The 19,688-nt window shown below is 46.1% G+C and overlaps 1 protein-coding gene across 2 annotated transcripts in view; it reads left to right on the forward strand.

The window, feature by feature from the left end:
* Positions 1–3,085: 3,085 nt before the first annotated feature.
* Positions 3,086–19,688, forward strand: part of BMP7 (bone morphogenetic protein 7) — a 108,526-nt gene continuing 91,923 nt past the window's right edge. For both annotated transcript variants that reach the window (XM_007525141.3, XM_060184908.1), the window contains exon 1: positions 3,086–4,096. In XM_007525141.3, coding sequence (XP_007525203.1) covers positions 3,679–4,096 — 418 coding nt within the window. In that variant the 5' untranslated portion in view covers positions 3,086–3,678. The remainder of the gene's footprint in view (positions 4,097–19,688) is intronic.

The raw sequence follows: 19,688 nt of genomic DNA on the forward strand, positions 1-19,688 counted from the left end.
AAATTAAATTGCTGAATGATAAAACAATATAAAAACAAACCAGTAGACACTGACAACAAGCAAGTGGAAAGAGTAGGGGCTGGGGGAATGGCTGGAGGGGGTGTAAACAGGTGGTGGACTTTGTCATTACTAATATTACTTAAACTGAACCAAGACTAGTAAATGCTCAAAACCAAATCAGATTTCCTCCAGTAAAGGGAGAAAATATATAACCACAGCTTATAAAACCATAGCTTCAGGGGGTCAGGCAGTAGCGTAGCAGGTTAAGCACATGTGGCATAAAGCACAAGGGCAGGTGTAAGGATCCCTGTTCGAGCCCCCCGGCTCCTCATCTGCAGGGAGGTCGCTTCATAAGTGGTGAAGCAGGTCTGCAGGTGTCTATCTTTCTTTTCCCCTCTTCTCTCAATTTCTCTTTTTGTCCTATCCAACAACAATGACAGTAATAACAACAGTAATAGTAATGATAAACAACAAGGGCAACAAAAGGGGAAAAATGGCCTCCAGCATTCAGAGTGCAGTCACCAAGTCCCAGCAATAACCCTGGAGGCAAAAAAAAAAAAAAAAAAAAAAGCTTCGACTAGCAGTTTGGGAAACTGTAGATTCTGCTGTGGATATCAGCTTTCTCTGGGGTGTGTGTGTGTGTGTGTGTGTGTACACCTGTGTTTTCCATTTGGAACTTTGTCTACTGCCACATGAACTTGAGACTGATAGACACTGCCTTGTATCTTACTCCTACATTTAAAAAGTTGTGCAAAGAAAACCCTAGAGTGAGCAAACTGGAGGCTGTACTTTCAGTTCAATGGAAGATTTGCATGAAAAGCATTTCATTACAGGTGTGCAAAAACAATTTCTTCTCTAGGATAGATCTCTTTGCACACAAGGCTTTAAAAACCTATGCATGAGAGGCCCTCAAGGTCTTATTCCCTGCTGTGCTCTGAGGCTCAGATCATCACGCTGTGGCCAGAAGGAGTAGCTCCCCAGACTCCCTTGGCTGTGCAGTGGTTCCCCAGGCCAGCTGAACTTACTCCAGGGCAGATGGTATAAAAACTCTGCTGATGGAGATGAGGTCCCACCTCCTGCTGATGTGCAAGTCAGCAGAATTCTTTCTTTCTTTTTATTGCCTTAGAGACATATGCTGACTTGGTCAAAAGTGCTGCAGCAAGATGTGACTGATGAGGTATAAAATGAAAACGCCTTGCCTAGTGCTTGGAGGCCAGTGAGCTTAGGGTTGGGCTGGGACTGGCCAGACACAATAACATCCCTCACATTTCCAGGAGTCCTTCATTCAGGCGAGGTGGCCCCAGGTGTGGGGCTGATAGGCTGATCAGGTTACAGCCTGGAGTCCAGTGCTGGGTGCTGGCTGGGGAACTAGGGAAGAGTGTGGGGGTGCTGGGAAGGCTTGCTGCTGGACAAACAAGATCTGTCTCTGGGAGAGAGATCTTCCTAGGTCCTAGATGGCAGGGGTTGGTGGTGGGGTCTGGGGCACAGTAAGAATGCAGAAGGTGAATAGAGAATGAGAGACAGAGAGGCACCTGCAATATTGCTTCACCACTCGCCAAGTTTTCCCCCTTCAGGTGAGGATGGGGAGGGGGGAGCTTGAACTCAGGTCCTTGTGCATTGTAACATGTGCGCTCAACTAGGAGGACCAGCATCTGACCCCAACTTTTCATCTCTAATACCAGTCTCCCACTCAGGCTCCAGATAAAGTTGAACAAATTTGCTTTCCTGCACTTGGTCCTAAAGCAGACCATCAGGAAAACTGGTGGTGTTGTTTATTTTGTCTTGTTCATCTAGATGAACACTGATGTTTATCAAGGATTTTCCAGCTTATGGCAACCACTTGTCCCTAGGACTGCCTCCTTGGGGCAGACTCAGGAGTGGAATTTATACTTCATATCTTCATGGTCAGTATGGGAGAGGTATTATTTTGCTCCCATTTTTTTCCCAGGTGAAGAAGTTGAGGCTCTGAAGTGCAGTAGTTCACTGAAGGTTCCACAGTGGTTCCCACTTGTTTGTGTGCTTTCCCACTGTGGGCTCCTGGTGAATGGTTCAGCGTTGTTTTTGGGATATAAGAATGTGATAAGAGCATCCCAGGTGGTGGCACAGTGAATAGACAATTGTACTTATAAGTATGAGGTCTGGGGTTTGGTCCCTGGCACCACATGTACCAGAGTGATGCTCTGATTCTCTCTTGTTAATGAATAAACATTAAGAAAAAATGAATGGGACCTGGGAGATGGTGCACCTGGTAAAGCTTACACATTACAATGCCCGAGGATCCAGGTTCAAGTCTCCAGTCCCCACCCGCGGGAAAAGCTTTATGAAAGGTGAAACAGTTTTTGCAAGCCTCTCTCTCTCTCTCTCTCTCTCTCTCTCTCTATTTCGCTTTCTCAATTCCTACTCAATTTCTGTCTCTATACAGAATAAAAAATGTATAAGGGAAGGGAAGACAGTCTAGAGGGACTGTTTGTCCAAGAGGATCTCAGACGGCCATGGAAGCTCTCTGAATGAGAAGTGATTGGAAATAACTAGAGCTCCAAAGGGGAAGAGGTGGATAGGAATTGTAGTGTGGGAGGTAATGAAACAAAGGAGAGAATCAAATAGTAATTCCAGACGATGTAAGGTGTTAAGATAAAGCAAGCCTGCAGGGGGTGAGGAGGGGACAGTGCCCTAGTTCTTGTCTGGGAGATCTCTGGGAAGAAGCAGTGCCTTGGTGGCTGGACATGGAGGTGGCTGGCCTAGGCACTGATGGAGGCAGAGGAAGTCTAGTGAGAGGGGAAGAGACTGGCAAGTTCAAAGACAAGTTGGCTACAGACGCAGGTGCACAGGGAACCACACGGCTAGTGTAAAGGGGCTGAAGTCACCTCCTCCACGAAACCTTTTTCTGAATGCACATCCTCCGCATTCCCTCCGCACTCCACCGCCTCCCAGACGGGAGAGCTGAACCCAGGCAGCACTGGCTCAGACTCCTCCCTCCGCATCCCGGAGCCCCGCACCCCGTGGGTACTCCGTAAATATTTGTAGAGGTCACTGGCAGGAATGAATGAACCCATTGGGCGCAGTTGGGGGGAGGGCGGGGCCGAGGGCAGGTGGGAGGCCGCGGGCGCGGGAGGGGCCCCTGGAAGGCCGTCCTCCTCCTCCTTCTCCTCCTCCCAGGCCCCAGCGCGTAGCATTCAGGGGCTCGCGAGGCCACTTCTCTTGCGACCAAGGCTCACAGCGCTGAGAGAGCGACCCTCGGCCCTGGGTCTGGGCGCCGGAGTTTCGCCGGCTGTGGGTCGCCGCTGCCCGGGGACCAGAGCGCGCGGAGCCGGAGGAAGGAGCGCTCACTCGTCCGCCGCCTAGCTGCCTCCCGGCGCTCGCTCTCCGGGCTCCTAGATTTACTGGCTGCTCCTCCCACCCGCGCCCGCCTCCTAGCTCGCTCTCTCGCTCCAGCCGGTTTCCAAGCCCTTCAGTGGGCCCGGGAGAGTTAGGGGCAAGGGGCCAGGCACCATCGCCGAGTCGAGGGCGGGGGTCCCGGCAGAGTTCAGCCGGCCCGGGAGGGGCTATGTCCGGCGCGGGCGCAGCGGGATCTGCTTGCAGCAAGTGATCGGACGGCGTGGGCGGCCGCCTCCCGCCTCTGCCACCTGGGGCGGTGAGGACCCCGAGCCCGGAGCTCGGCTGGCGCGGAGAGCCGGCGCAATGCACGTGCGCTCGCTGCACGCCGGGGCGCCCCAAAGCTTCGTGGTGCTCTGGGCGCCCCTGTTCCTGCTCCGCTCCGCCCTGGCGGACTTCAGCCTGGACAACGAGGTGCACTCGAGCTTCATCCACCGGCGCCTCCGCAGCCAGGAGCGGCGGGAGATGCAGCGGGAGATCCTGTCCATCTTGGGCTTGCCCCATCGTCCGCGCCCCCACCTCCAGGGCAAGCATAACTCGGCGCCCATGTTCATGCTGGACCTGTACAATGCCATGACGGTGGAGGAGGGCAGCGGGCCCGACGGCCAGGGCTTCTCGTACCCCTACAAGGCCGTCTTCAGTACCCAGGGCCCCCCTCTGGCCAGTCTGCAAGATAGCCACTTCCTCACTGACGCCGACATGGTCATGAGCTTCGTCAACCTAGGTGAGTGAGGGCAGGACGGAGGGGCCATGCGCCTGGGAGAGGAGACTTTTGATGGGGAGGCATTTCTTATCAATATATCCAGCCTTTTCATCTTTCCGACCCAACATCCCCCGCAAACCCGCAGTGCTTTGACTGGAGGGTCTCCCCACCTCTTAGCTTTACTGGACCCCAAGCTCTGCGCCCCCGTCTCAGTGTAGTGCGAACCGGGTTCATTTGAGCAGCTGGAGTTTTGGGTAGGGTGGGGGGGCAACAGTCCAAAGCCACCGCACCTTATGGGGCTCGAGGCTCCTAGCCAGTTGCGACTCAGTTCAAAGCGTGGGGCTAGGTCATGTGAGTCCTCCCGCGCTACCTTGATTTAAAGCCCCCCCCCCTCTGTGAAACTACCTTCCCGCCCTTTTCCGGCCCCTCTCCACCCTGCCTAGAGCTGCCATCCCGGCTGTAGGCTGCCTGCTCCCCTTTGGGGAGCCCTACCTGTTCCCACGCGGTGCGCTCGCCTTAAGGTGCTGCGCTCTGGGAGCGCCTGGGCCCCCTCTCCTGGCCGCCCAATGCCCCCTCACTTGCTCTATGCTCTTCTGGTAGAGCTGGGAAAGAGTTGCCTTTGTGAGCTTTCTATTTTAAATATTTAATGATAGGTCCTGGGCGGGCAGAATCCATTTTCAGCGTTTATCACGTGTGGCGCGCCAACCACCGCTTTTGGCGTTTGGGTGACTCGTGATCTCTGAGCACAGGCCACCGAAGGTGTCTAGGGGGGCCTGGTTCCTGGCTGGAGCCCAGAAAACCGTGGGGACACAAGGCATGAGCTCCACAGTGGCTTGAAGGGCAGCCCCAGCCTCTGTGCACGCGTATTCACCAGACTTGCACAAACTAACCCCTGGCAGCGCGCTGTAGGTCTGATGATCAAATATTTGGTTTCCGAGATCACACGCCCCGTAGCGCTGTTTCCCTGAGCCTTTTCATTCTACTCTGCTTCGAAAATCCGAACGGAGTCAAGACAACAAACTCAGCCCTGGTGCTTTGTCAGCATGGAAATAATGATACCGAAGACCCCACTGGGGCATGGATGGGAGGCGTGGGGGAAGCTGGGATCCACTTAAAGTTTCCTACTCTAGATAAGGTCTCTGTAATTCCCAGGGAAATCATTGTCTGTAATATCCCAGAATCAAAATAGTACAACAGATTTCATTGAGCCAGGGAAGGGAGGTTTAGATGCCACAATAACTTGAAGAAAGTTTAACTTCTATTCAGCAGCCTGTTAGAAGGAGGCATCCTCATATGTCCTGGTTTAAGATCAATCTCCACGATGTATGAGGTGGAAAAAAGTAAGCTTACATGTGAGCTTGTATATCACCTTCTCAGTGGGAGAGGACACAGAGAACTGGAGGTGGACTTTTCTGGGAGCAGGACAGACTGGCTTGCCATTTGGAGAGTGGAACTAGGGTCTGATTATTTCTTGTCTGCACTCTTGCTTGGGTGATCTTTTATAATTAAAATTATTTTTCACAATGTCGATTTATGACCTATACAAGTAACTAAAGTACAGTTCCAAGTATACACATGCAGGAATACATTAAAGCAGAGCCCTGTAGCACAGAAAGTGTCTTGAAGCCAGGGGGTCACCCAGGCCTTTTCTCTGGCCAAGGGTTTATGGCATCTTCCATTCTGCTGGGCACATGAGACCCCCAGAAATGGCCTTCACAGCCTGACCAAGGTCATTAAAAAGGTATTTGTAAACCTTGTAGAAACCCATGACAGAAAGCACCCTGCTGCTAAGGAACCAGAAGCTTGGCTAGCTGCCCCATTGCTGCCCCCCCTCCCCAAACTAGATGCCCCTGAGAACCTGGCTTTCTCTTGGTGGGAGCAGGCTCGGGCTTGTTGGGACAGCCACAGCTGGGTGGTTTTTCCTCCTCTGTCTGTACACACACCTTTCAACCCCGTTAGTCCCCTTACTTTCATCTTGAAAGGACAAAGACTGGCTTGTCTGAGCCTCTTAATCAGGCAGGCTGGCTTTGGGCTTTGTGGACTGTCGCTACTTCTTAGGTCTTGCTTTCTGGGACATCACTCCAAATTAGATGGCAGAGTGGCTTTTCACAGAGTTCGCTGACCTTGTTTTCTTTCTCTCTCATTTCTTAAAACTTGAGGTAATTACTTGGTAAAGACTTGGCAGGCAATTTGGCAAGACTTTTCCTGTAGATACGGCAAAGCCTGGTCTTTAATTTCTGCTCCATAGCACATAGGAATAAACTTCCCATCCCTTCTGTTCTGTTGTGGCTTGGGGATTTCTCTACAGGAAAGGGCTTGGGGGGTAGTAGTGTAGGTGGAGGGGTGTGTATAGAAGACTTGTTTGGAAGCTGAGTTAGCTGAGAAAGCAAGCTGTCCCCTTAAATTGCAGAACAAACAAACAAAAAAACTCCCTATATCTATTAATATAATATATGAAGATTCCTGAAAGTATATTAAGTCTTATATTTCACCTAAGATGATTAAGAAGACACCACTGGTCCTTATCAAACCACTACTAGTTATTATGTGGGAGGTGGGGGGCATTTGGGGGACCACTGATGGAGATCTTGAGGGGATACTCACTTTCTCCCTCCTTCTCCCCCCACCCCGCCCCCACTGCATACCACTGTTGTCCTGCAGTGCCTGGGGGCTCTCTGCCTGAGTCCTGAAGGTTTTTGCAGACCCAGTGCTTTTTATTCTTCCTTCTGTCCGCAGCCAAACTGGTTTTTGTTCCTATAAGTTCCTGGAATTCAAGCTTTTGGCCAGACAGACCAGGATCACAACTGTAGAGAGAACTAGCAGAGGATTTACGACAAAACTAGGTCCAAAGTATGAGGACCACAGTTTGTACCTTGTGACAAAGACCAGCCTGTACAACGAGGCCTACACAACACTGGCTTAGCTGCTGGAATATCTCACATCTTCCCAGCCTGGGTCCCTTCGGTTCAGTGGTGACATTTGTAAACTGGTTTGGATTAACAAGTCCCTGACTCCTTTGTGTAGACTTAATTTTGGAATTTAAAACAGGCTACCCTCTCAAATTATCCCCAGGCAATGTGAATTCTGCAGAAATCTACCCTCCCTTTACTTTGGAGAAATCCAGCAGTTCAATTTAGAACATTGTTCATTTATTTATTTATTTTTCAGAGCAGGGCTGAACCCTGGCTTATAGTCCTGCTGAGGATTGAACCTGGAACCTCAGGAGCCTCAGGCATGAAAGTCTTTTGCATAGCCACTATGCTGCTTCCGTAGTGCTCCGTTTAGAATCTTCTAAAAGAAGCTGGCTGATTTATGTGGGTGATTTTGTGTGTGTGTGTGTGTGTGTGTGTGTGTGTGTGTGTATGTGTGTGTATGTGTTTTCTAGTGTAGCTTATATAAGACCCAAATTTGTCTAACCTTCAAAGCTACATTAAGTATCAAGAAAGTTAGGAAGGTATTATTATAGGTGCATCAAAGTGGCTTTTGTTAATGTAGTTGAAGAGCCAGGAGGAAGCCCTGCTGTTTGACTTTTTCTTTATACCATCTGGCCATTCTTTTTGTTGACAAGTGTTTGGCATTAAGATCTCTCCTTTTGCCCCTTCAGAACAGGCCCTACCACTGTAGAGTATTAGAAAAAGATTCTGTTACAGTTTAAAAATTTCCTTCAGGGAGTACTTTGCGAAAGGAGCATGGATCGCAGGCATTTGCAGCTGTAACCTGGCTTGTGTTAAAATTTGGAAGGGGCTGTTCCACATTCCAGCACTCAGAGCGCCGGCCCTCACTGGTAAGCAGCCAGAGGTTAATATAGATGTCACACAGGCTTTCCCCTTCTTTCTCTCTTTCTGCAGAGTGCCTTCGCTTAAGGAGTGCACTGACAGCTGTGTTTTTAGTAACCCTTTAAAAAATCACTTCTTTTAAACTCCATGTTCCTGCTTCTATAAATCAAAGATCTTCTCCCCCCTCCCCCACCCCAAGGATACATGTGACCCAGATTTGAACTTTTTTGATCTTCTATGTATTTCCCTTCTGGAATCAAGTCAGGTTAAGGTCAAGCTCTGCATGCCAGTTTGTGTGTGTGTGTCTGTGTGTGTTTGGCTTTGATTCTGGGTTTCAAAGTGGCCCATTCCAAGAGTAAGGGAGGTGGCCCAGCTAGAGATCCATGTCAGCGCAGCTTTTGGTGAGCTAGAATTGGGGCCCTCCTCTGTGCAGTAGGCTCTTAGGACACAGGCTGCTGGGGAGAAATGCACTGCTGGGGGCTGCTCCCCTGACCATGGGCATGCCTGCAATGTGAGAGAATACTGCAGACAGCAATACTGGGAGACCAGTGATGATTTCATCCTTTCCCCCTCAGCTGATTGATCGCTCCTATCGCTGTAATATCTTTCCTTTTCCACTCTTGGGTAAGGTCATAGTTGGCCCATGGCAGGCCTCAGAATGTCCTAATACTCCCAGGTCCCACCCTTGGATTTAACCAGCTGTCTGCTTTGAATGAAGAGCCCTTTAAACAAGTGACTGCATTTTTTTTTTTTTAGAGCGGGGTGGTCTATCATCCATCAGAGCTGGTTCGTGGAGGGTGTAGGGGAGTGTTGTTGGCACCACTCTGTTTCTTTTGGCAGCCACTGCAATGCTTTACCTTAATATGCTGTGGCAGTGTCAAAGGGGTTAGGGCACTGGCAGGGATGTGTAGGACCTGTCTTGTTATTGTCAGAAGGAATGCAAGGATTAGCCTTTTAAAATGTGGTGGTGGGAGGGTGTTGCAGCTGTGTACACTTACTATAATCATCTGAAGTCCTACTGGTAAGATCAATATATTGAGTTGTTCGGTCCTCTGCTTTTAATTAGTCTAGAGCAAATACACAGGTACCATTTTTTTTTTTTTGCCTCTTCTCACCGCCTTCGTGGAGTGAGGAAACACCAATATTTACTTAGAAACTGTTAATTTGTGGTGAAAATGATAACACATTGAGCTTTACACACCCAAATTGTTCCAACTTGATGGATCCCAGATCAAGTCCAAGTTGAGGGTGATGTCACTGGGGCGAGGGAAGTGGGTGGTGACATCTCTGAGGTTCTCTGTGTAGACCCTGGGTTTGCTGGAGGCAGGTGGGTCTGTTCATGGGGAGTGGTGGTGGTGGTGGTGGTGTGTGCTTGAAGGTGGTAGTCTCCCAAGAAGCTAGCTGAGGCTTTTATCACAACTAAGAAACACTGAGATGCACCCACGTTGTTAAACATCTTTTCTCCTAAATCTTTGTACAAGGTTGTTTAGGCAGTCACTGACTGATCTTTTTGTTGTTTGGAATTTGTTCTCTCAGCCTGCTGGGTCCTTTGTGTGGGGCAGTTCAAGGCACAGTACTTTATTTATTCCAGAGCTTCAGATGCTTTTCTTTCCAATTCCTGAAACGGTTTATAGAGGAAGGGGGTTCTTTCATTGCAAATGATCCCATGTCTGACCACGGCTATTATGTGAACTGTTGAGTATTAGCTGTGTGTTTAGCTGCAATCGAATTCTGGGTTTTGCAGCAAATGGCATTTGACAAATAATACTTGACAAAAAAATGTGATTTGGTATTTCTTAATATGGAACAGATACTTCACAGTTAACCTTCCCTCATGAAAACTTGCCCACACCCCAATGTGAAATGGCTGTGTTTATGGTGGGGAGGATATTAGCAGTGCATGAAGTTTGACACTTACTTCTGTGAACCTCAGAGTAGTAAGTGTGATGCTTTCCTTTCAACATTTGTGTCGGAAGGCATTGTTGGGAGCTGCGCAAAGCCTTTACTGATCCGCATGGAGTGGATTGAATTAATGACAACTCTGAGAGCACCAGTTTTAGGGTAATTGCTTTATTGTTTTGGAGCCAGGGTGCTTATAATCCGGTTCCTGTACAAACATGTTTAACGTGTGTTAATGCATTTCCAAACCAGAGCCTCTCAGCACAACCCTGCTTTTCATTAATTGATGTCGGTAGCATGGTACAGTATTTCAAAGGGCTGGCCAAGTATAAACTGTGTTTCCAATTTCCTTCCTTTCCTGTGTTTGGAATGCCAATGTTAATTTGTTCCCATGCAGGAGCTGGGGCTGCCAACTGCGGCTTTCTATAAAGGGCTTCACAGTGAAGGCTTCCAGCCCTCGCTGATGCTTAGGGCTGCCTGGCCAAGTTTCCTGACACTTTGCAGCTAATTCTGGGTGATATATGGAGTGGGGGGTTGGGAGGGCTCCACTGCCTTGTAGCGGAAGTTCTCATTGACAGCAGAGAGTGTGATTTGGCAAGGGAGAATGGAATGGTATCCACAGAGATGCTCTTTAGACACAACTTAAGCCCATATGCCTGTTTCTGCTGTGGCTGCATGCTAGCTGTGTGACCTGGAGCAAATTACTTGATGTCTCTGAGAGTATTTCCTCTTTGCATAGATCTGGATAACAATCCCCTCCATCCCCAGAGTCTCATGAAAACAGTATCATATCACATATGATATGTAGAGACTGACACGTTGTAGGCTCACAAAAGATGCTAGCTCTTGTTCTTACCATGGTCACCAAATTGACATTCACTTTGGTATATTATTACCAATTTAATTTTTATGATACTTAAAATCTTGAGATTAAGTCACCTAGGCTTTTGTTTTAAAGGTGTCAAGAAAATGACATCAAAGATATTTCCTCCTATTTCAGAGATAAAGTTGAAAGAGTAAACCAAATCTATTTGAGAGTGATAAAATATAATAAGGGTTCTTTGACTTTTAGCATCTGTTTAAAGATATTTTTTCCTAGTGACTGGTAGAGCACATTCCTTGTATGCATGATGCCCCAGGTTCAGTTATTGGTGCCATATATGCTGGAGCTGTGTTCTGGTCTCTTTCTTCCTTTCTCTCTTTTTTTTTAAATAATTTATTTATTTAATCATGAAAAAGATAGGAGGAGAGAAAGAACCAGACATCACTCTGGTACATGTGCTGCTGGGGATTGAACTCAGGATCTCATGATTGAGAATTCAGTGCTTTATCCACTGCACCACCTCCCGGACCACCCTTCCTTCCTTCCTTCCTTCCTTCTTTCTTTCTTTCTTTCTTTCTTTCTTTCTTTCTTTCTTTCTTTCTTTCTTTCTTTCTTTTCTCCTAAAGTGAAATATAAAGTACTGCTCTGAGAGAGGCAAACTTGATTAAGAGGTATATAGACTTGAACTCTTTGTGCCATCTTTGTAGCCTTTCTCTAATTGAAAAATTATTCCAAAATAAAAAGTTCTGATTTCAAAAAAAAAAAGTTGCATTTTTGGAATATTTCTTCCCACCCCTTCCTGGAAGATGGTCAAAGTACAAATTGTCTTTTTCCTTCAAGAGGGTGACAAGCCCAAAGCATTTATTAACAGAGCAGTACAACTTACCCACGTTTTGTGGGAGCAGGTGCAAGACTGCCCCGGGTCCCTCAGCTGGGATTAGATCACAACAAAACCCTATGTGACTTTAGTGTCTTTAGAAGCCTCTGGAGACCAGAGAAGTGTGTAGAGCCCAAGACCTGTGAGTGGGTCATGTCATTCAAGCTTCCCCTAATGCCTCCGAGTTCTTTCTACACGGCTGGAAAAATCTGACTTAGCAAGTATTAAGTTTCTCTGCATCTTTAAGGTCACGTGTGATTCTTTTACATCTTTATCTCCCCAGAGTGGCTTTCAAGTTTCAATCTTTTGTTGTCTGGCTTAATTAAATTTGACTGAATAAAAAAGTTGTACTGTTTCCAAAAGCAAGGACTTACATGTTTCTAAGTTCTGAAGTGAGGCTTGCACAGTCTTGTAATGTCTGCCTGTCTCTCGCTTATTTTCATGTAGTTTAGGAAAAAAGAAAAAGAAAGAAAGGAAGGAAGGAAGGAAGAAAAAGAAATCTAAGCCCTTCGCATGACGGTTGGCCTAGAATGGCGTCATAATGATCCCAGTGCTCATCTGCCCTGTGCTTCCCAGTGTGCACAAAGACAAGCAGTTCTTCTGTGCTTTCTTTGACTTGTGTTTTGGCCTTTGATTAAATGACTCTTTTTTTTTCCTGACTGCTTTTCACTGCCATGGAGTTTTCACAGCACAGAAGGTGTTCAGATATGGGTTGCTTTTGTGTTCGAATCAGGTGAATGTGTTCTAAGGCAGTGCCTTCTAAATCCTTTTGATCTTGCCTTCCCACTAGCTAATTTTTGAGTACACACACTAAGGAAAAAATACATTGAAAAAGTAGTACCATGCTGTCGTAGTTTTCACTTTAAAAAACATGTACTAAAATAGGAATTTCAGTGGAATCGGTAAAACAGTGCAAAATTCAGGTGTTAATGAATTCATACTTTAACAAATGTATCATAGTTAATTAATTGGTTGTGTCCATTTTAATTGACTAACAACACACATTTCATTTTTCCATCACTAGAATTTTTAATGTGGTGGGATGTTTACTGATACCTTGCAAAATCTTGTTGTTTAACAGTTTGGGGTCAGTTGAGCTGCTAGTCTGGTTCTGTGGTCTGATTATTATTTTAAAATATTTATTTTATTGTATAGAGTCAGAGAGCAATTGAGAGGGAAGGGGGAGATAGAAAGGGAGAGAGAAAGAGGGACAGCTGAAGCACTGCATCCCTGCTCATGAAGGTTTCCTCCTGCATGTGGGGACCAGGGGCTTGAATCTGGATCCATGGGCATTGTAACAGGTGCGTTCAAGCACATGCTCCACCATTTGGCTCCTACATTCTGATTACTGGGATCCTTCATCTAAGTCAGCGTGAATGAAGTTGTCACACAGTGACAAACCCATCACAAATTAGATGTTTAACTCCCCTGAAATTGTTGTTCTCTGTTATACTAAGTTATGGGTCTGTGGCTAGTATGCAGAGTCTCTGAGGGCTGGTGGGTGGGGAGACTACTAGGATCAGGCCAGTGGAGCTATTCTTCTCTCAAATGCCACTGACTACTCTGTTAGAGGGAAAGATAATACAAACTGAATACAGGCTTTAAACATGGCATTTAGAAGTGACATGACGACTCTGCTCACATTGCCTTGCAAAGAGGTAAGTCACAGATCTGAACCAAACATACTGGAGATTATCACTCTATCCCCCCAAACTTAGAAAGGTGAGAAAGAGTCTGGGAAATGGACCCCTTACCACTGCACTGCTTTCTTATAACTAAAGACCATCTCACAAGATAAAGAGATGGAAATGGAATGCTTGAATTGTTGGCTACATTGCTGAAACAGGAACTTTATGTTTTTATTCTCACCAGTTACACAATCATTTCTGTTGAATTTCAGCTAGGAAAATTCCATCTTCCTTGATACTCATCGATTTTTGAAATTAACTTAATTGTATCTGTAGTCTATCTTTTCACCCTCTTGCTTCTCCTAAGTGTTTGCACTCCATCTGGGAGACCAGAGTTTCTAGAAGCTTCTGCATCACCAAGGTATTTATGTGGTTCAACAAGAATAACCACTTGTCTCCATTCTCACTTGTAAAATGACTGGCCTCTTTAGAACTTGTCTTTCAGCAAAAGCAAGCTTCAGCGTTAGTCCGGGTCACTACCAAGAAAATTAAGGAGCCTGACTCTGGTCTTGGCTAAAACAGTGCTTGTTGGAGCTGGTGCTTGTCTGGGCTGTGCAAGTTATTGCCTCATCATGAAGTCTCACCTTGAATTCAAGAGCTGCTTTTCCTTCTAGACCTCAAGGGTACTTCTTTGTCCAGGCATGATCTTTGAGTGGCTGATTCTAGAAACGAAGTTCAGACACCTCATTGTTGTCTAAATGTATTACTGAAATAAGTCAGTAATAAGAGGGAAGATTGAGCTCTTTCTGTAACTTTCTTTATTGGGCTCCTTGTAATTCTCGTGTTGTTCTGCAAAGTGAGTAGTATCCTGCCCATTTTGGGGAGAGGGAGAAGAAAAGGCTTGCATTTGCATAGCTAGGAAGTGGGGATATGGTGCATTTGAATCTAGCTCTTGAAGAGAAAACCTACCTTTCCTTCTGGACCCATGGGCTGGGCATATAAAGGGAGTTGGGGTTGGTGAAGGGATTCAAGAATAGTGGCGCTGAAACCACCAGACTAAAAAACTGAGTCCTTGACCTTGATGCTATGTTTTGGTGTTCTGAAGAGTGAGGTGAAAGTAAACAGTATACACATTTCCCTTCTTTTATCCATGCTACTTAAAATAATGAAAGAGTTTAAAATAATTTTTTAGGGCAAAAGATCCTCAGTGCCCATGTACCAGGGGCTTGCTCTTACATGTACACAAACCCCCCCACCTGACAGGGAAATTTTGAAGACTAGTATTTCAACAAATTTACCTCATAACATGGTATAGAAAAGACTATGGAAATGATCTTCACCATATGTGCCAGAATAAACACTACAGTTTATTTGTTCTTCTTCTAGTGTTTGCCCTTCTTCCGTAGCCAGTCAACAGCGTCAGGTTAAGCCTGATGTAAAGTTTCGAGACCTCCTTTGAATCTGGAGAGGTGGCAGTCATTGACTATGTGGGTCATAGTCTGTCTGTAGCCGCAGGGGCAATTCGGGTCTTCTCTGGCTCCCCAGCGATGGAACATAGCGGCGCACCGGCCATGGCCTGTTCGATAGCGATTGAGGAGGGCCCAATCATAACGTGCTAGGTCAAAGCCGGGTTGACACTTGCAGGGGTCTGTGATGAGGTGTTTGTTCTTTACCTCAGCTGACTGCCAACTCTGTTTCCAAGAGTCTGGAACAGAGAAGTTCAGTGTAGGCGTAGGGGACCAGATTGGGTGACGAGACGTCAAGCGTTGGACAGGGTGGGCGAAGATATCCGTGTATATTGGCAGGTCCGGTCGAGTGTAGACGCAGGAAATGAACTTAGATGATGCCGCATCCCGACGAATATCTGGCGGGGCGATGTTGCTAAGAACTGGCAGCCATGGAACCGGGGTGGAACGGATGGTTCCAGAATGATCCTCATGGAGGAATATAATTTGGAATCAACCAAGTAGACATGGGGGCTACGGAACCATACTGGGGCACAGTATTCTGCAGTGGAATAGCATAATGCCAGAGATGATGATCGTAGTGTGGAAGCGCTCGCGCCCCATGAGGAGCTGGCCAGTCTTGGAATGATGTGATTCCTCACATCAACCTTTGCTGCAGTTTTTATGAGATGTTTGTGAAATGACAGAGTGCGATCGAGAGTAATGCCAAGATAGACTGGCTGGGCTTCATGCCGGATTCTCGTATCGCCAAGCTGCACATTAAGCTCACGCGAGACCGAGGCATGGTGTAGTTTATTTGTAATAGCATAAGGCAATCTAAATATCCATCAACAAGATTTTGAAGAAATAAATTGGTAATACAGTAGCTCAAATGCATGGTCTTCTTTTTTTTTCTTTCTATATTTATTTATTCCCTTTTGTTGCCCTTGTTTTATTATTGTAGTTATTGTTGTTATTGATGTCGTCATTGTTGGATATGACAGAGAGAAATGGAGAGAGGAGGGGAAGACAGAGAGGGGGAGAGAAAGATAGACAACTTCAGACCTGCTTCACCACCTGTGAAGTGACTCCCCTGCAGGTGGGGAGCCAGAGGCTCATACTGGGATCCTCAAGCCGGTCCCTGTGCTTTGCACTACCTGTGCTTAACCCGCTGCGCTACTGCCCTGATCCCTTATTTCTTTATTTTAATTTACTTTTTAAATACATTTATTTATTTTTATAATTGGATAGAGTCAGAGAGAAATCGAAAGGGGCAGGATAGGGAGGGAAAGAGACAGCAGCTTGCTTCACCACTTGTGAAGCTTTGCCCCTGCAGGTGGGGTCCTGGGGCTTGAACCTGGGTCCTTGTGCACTGTGATGTGTGCACTTAACCAGGTTCTCCACCAACTGGCCCCCAGTATCTTTCTTTATATATCAACATAGACTCAAAACAGAATGTTAAGAGCAAGAAAGAAGGGTGAAAAAGGTGTAACCATTTGCCATTGTATTAGCACACATGCGCCAAAGAATACTCGTGATCATTTGTGGGTTCACACATATAATGATGTCAGGGAATCAAATTCATGAAATGCTTCTATGTGAGGCAGGGAAGGCAGAGGATAGGAAGATGCTTTAAATAACCATATTTTTTTGTTTCATTTATTTATTTTTAATAGGAAGAAACCTATAGGAAGCGCATTGTGGTATCCTGGATACAAAACAAGGACATCACTGGAAAAAACTAGTGAAAATTGGTGGAAAAACTTGTGAAAAAGACATTTGGAATTCAGTCCATAGTAAAACACTGATGCTCATGCTTTTATTTTCACAAGTTTTCCTCTGGTTATAGAAGATGTCACTCTGGGGGAAACTGGCTGAGGGGGTACATGGGAGTGCTGTACTATCTTTATAACTTTACAAATTGAAAGTTATTCTGCCATAAAAAAAAAACTTCGATTTTTTTTTAAAGGGAGCACCCATAATATTACCTCTTATTAATTTTTAGTTATAGATGCCTGGGTATTTGTTAGATTTTTTCCCCCTTCTGCATTCTTCATTGTGACTAAGCTATTTCCTTCCCCCAAGCTCCCAGTTAACCAGAAAACCCTTCTCCTGGAGACAGGAGTATCTTGGCCAGAAGCTCAGCCTGGAGGTGACTCTTCGTGGTGCCCATGGTTCCAAAGCTTGGGTTCTGGCGTGTGTTCAGAGTATCACACCCCAAAGGCCAATAACTCATCAACCTACAGACCCACAAACTCGATGGGGACTCAGCCAGCAAATGAAAGCCCTTCTGGGATGGTCCCTGAGACTTTTAAAACTCTCTTTGCCCCTGTTCATAGAATGCTTCCATACAGCCGCCTTTTTGTTTATGAGGGGTTCGGGAGGCCTTTGAGGTCTTTCAATTTTCCTCTTGGTCTCGAACTTTATAAACTGGCCTCCTTCTCAGATTCCACTTTCTGATGGACTTGGCCTCACACTGGTTGAGAGAGAGAGAGAGAGGCCCTTAAGAAATGAGGCCCCTGAACCTTCCAGGGCTAGTAAATGTTTATAGGGTGGAGGCACCGGTTGGTCATTTCCTTTAGGAGGAAACAATAAATGAAGTGACATGCCTTATACCTGCTCAGACCTGGGCCCCTCTTTGCCTTAATATGTTTGGGGGCAGGGATGCTGGGATCCAGATATCACTGTGCCTCTTGAGGCTTAATACCTGAAAGGCATGCAAGTGGCCTCTTTTTAGGTAGACTGAGGACAAGGTGTGTCAGCATTGGCAGGTTGACATTGATAGCAGATAAGTTCTCCAAGTTGTGATACCCTCATTTGTCTTCTGATGTCAAATAGGCCTTAGCAAAACCACACCCCCCTCAGTTGATTAGCACTGATTTGAGAGACTTAATTTCAAGAAAACCATCATCCTGGGGAGGAAGAGGAAGTGGTCTTTCTAGGTGGGTCAATGATTTTCAGATTACCATCCTCACAGTGAACCCTCTCCTGGAGACACAGCCCCCAATGCATTTGACATACCCTGGAGACAAAAGGTCAGATCTCCAAAAGCAGGCATTGCTTCATCTCCTGGACACCAGAATATATATATTTTTTGTAAATATATTTCATTTTTTTTAATGAGAGAGAGATACAGAGAGAAAGAAAAATAGAAAAGACACCAGCTCTGGCTTATAATGGTACAGGGAAATGAATCTGGAACTTTGCAGCCTCAGGCATGAGTCTTTGCATTACCATTATACTATTTCCTCTGCCTTGCTCTGGAATATTTTTACACTGCCTTTTGCCTGAGGAAACTAAAGAACCTTTACACACTTAGGCCTGGCCTTCTTTTCCTTCTCTCTCTACTTTCTTTCTTTCTTTCTCTCTCTCTTTTAATTTTACTTATTTATTATTGGATAGAGACAGAGAGAACTTGAGAGGGGAGGGGGGATAGAGAGGGAGAGAAACACATGAAGTATTCCCCCCGCAGATGGGGATCAGGGGCTTGAACCTGAGTCTGTATGTACTTTAATGTGTGCACTTAGCCAGGTATGCTACCGCCTGGCCCCTCTCTCAGGAGGAAGTTGGGCAAGTTTCTCTTTTTCCTTTGGTCCTTATTTCAGGAGGTCACCATAGAGAGGCAGGAGGGAGACAGGAAGAGGTAAACAGAGAAGCTGCCTTTTCTGAGGCCCACTGTCACTTCAGAGTTTTTGAAAACAGGGAGCTCTTGACTGAGGACACAGCCTAAGAATTGAATCCAACTTGCTCTCTGAGTTTGTGCATACAGGGAGCCAGAATGGCCTTCCTTCCTTCCTTCCTTCCTTCCTTCCTTCCTTCCTCCATCCATTCATTCACCCCTGGTACTTCACCACTCCAGGCTGATTTTCTCAGATATAAAGACATAGACAGAGATAGAGAGACAGAGAGAAAGGGGAGCCAGGTGCTGGCTCACCTGGTTAAACACACACACATTACAATGCACGAGGACCCAGGTTCAAGCCCCTGGTCCCCACCTGCATGGAGGAAAGCTTCACATGTGGTGAAGAGAGCTGCAGGTATCTGTCTCCCTCTCTTTCTCTTTCTCTCTCTCTATCTCTTTCTCTTTCTCCTCTTCTCAATTTCTCTCTGTCTCTATCAAATAAATAAATAAATTTAAAAAGAGAGAGACAGAAAACACCAGAGCTTCCTTTAGTGTGGTTGGGATGGGACACAAACTTGGGTCATGCCCATGACAAGCAACCAAACGATCCAAGGGAGCTGTCTTGCTGACCCTATACTACTTTTTAAAGAGATTGATACCTATTTAAATGGAGAATACGTAAAACTATTTTATTTTATTTTAATGAGAGAGATACAGAGAGAAACCAGAGCACTACTGCACAGCTCTGACTTACATTGCTATAGGGGATTGAACCTGGGATCTTAGAGCTTGAAGAATATTTTATTTGCAATATGGGAAGAGGTTGACTTTACATCAGAGACCTGAGTACATTCTCTAAAGCCTGCAGTCTGAATCACTTGGTCTGTGATAGAAGTTCTCAGGTCTCTGATTTCAGCTGTCTACATTCTACCTGGGAAAAGATTAAAAAAAAAATCCATTGATATGTTTCATCTGCCCCCTTTGCCCCTCTACACACACTGAGAAACAACTTACTTCCTCGATGTTTATAGATACTAGCACTCTGTCCCCACATTCTGCTTTTACAAAGTTCTCTTGGGACTGGGTGGTGGCTTTTCTGGTTAGCACACACATTATTACCATGAACAAGAACCCAAGTTTAGTCCTCTGGTTTCCATCTATAGTGGGGGAAATTTCATGAGTGGTGGAGAAGTACTGCAGGTGTTTTCCTTTTCTCTCTTTCTCTCCTTCTCTCTCTCTCTCTATCAGAAGGAAAGAAGAAAGAAAAATGGCCACCAGGATTGGTGGAGTTGTGCAGGCACTGAGCCCCAGCAGTAACCCTGGTGGCAAAAAAAGTTCCCTAAAACATCTCCATTAGTAGTTGAATCAAAGACTCTGGGCTGAGACTATGTGACTCTAGATCCCACCTCTGCTACTTGATAGCTTGTTGACACTGGACAGGCAATTCATCCTTGGGTCCTCATTCTTTCTTCTGGGTTATATTGGCACCTGTCTCTTGCAATGCTGTGAGGGACCCCATGCAAAGACAGGAGGGGACCTGAGC

The sequence above is a fragment of the Erinaceus europaeus genome, chromosome 1 (genome assembly GCF_950295315.1).
Source record: "Erinaceus europaeus chromosome 1, mEriEur2.1, whole genome shotgun sequence".
Taxonomy (NCBI): domain Eukaryota; kingdom Metazoa; phylum Chordata; class Mammalia; order Eulipotyphla; family Erinaceidae; genus Erinaceus; species Erinaceus europaeus.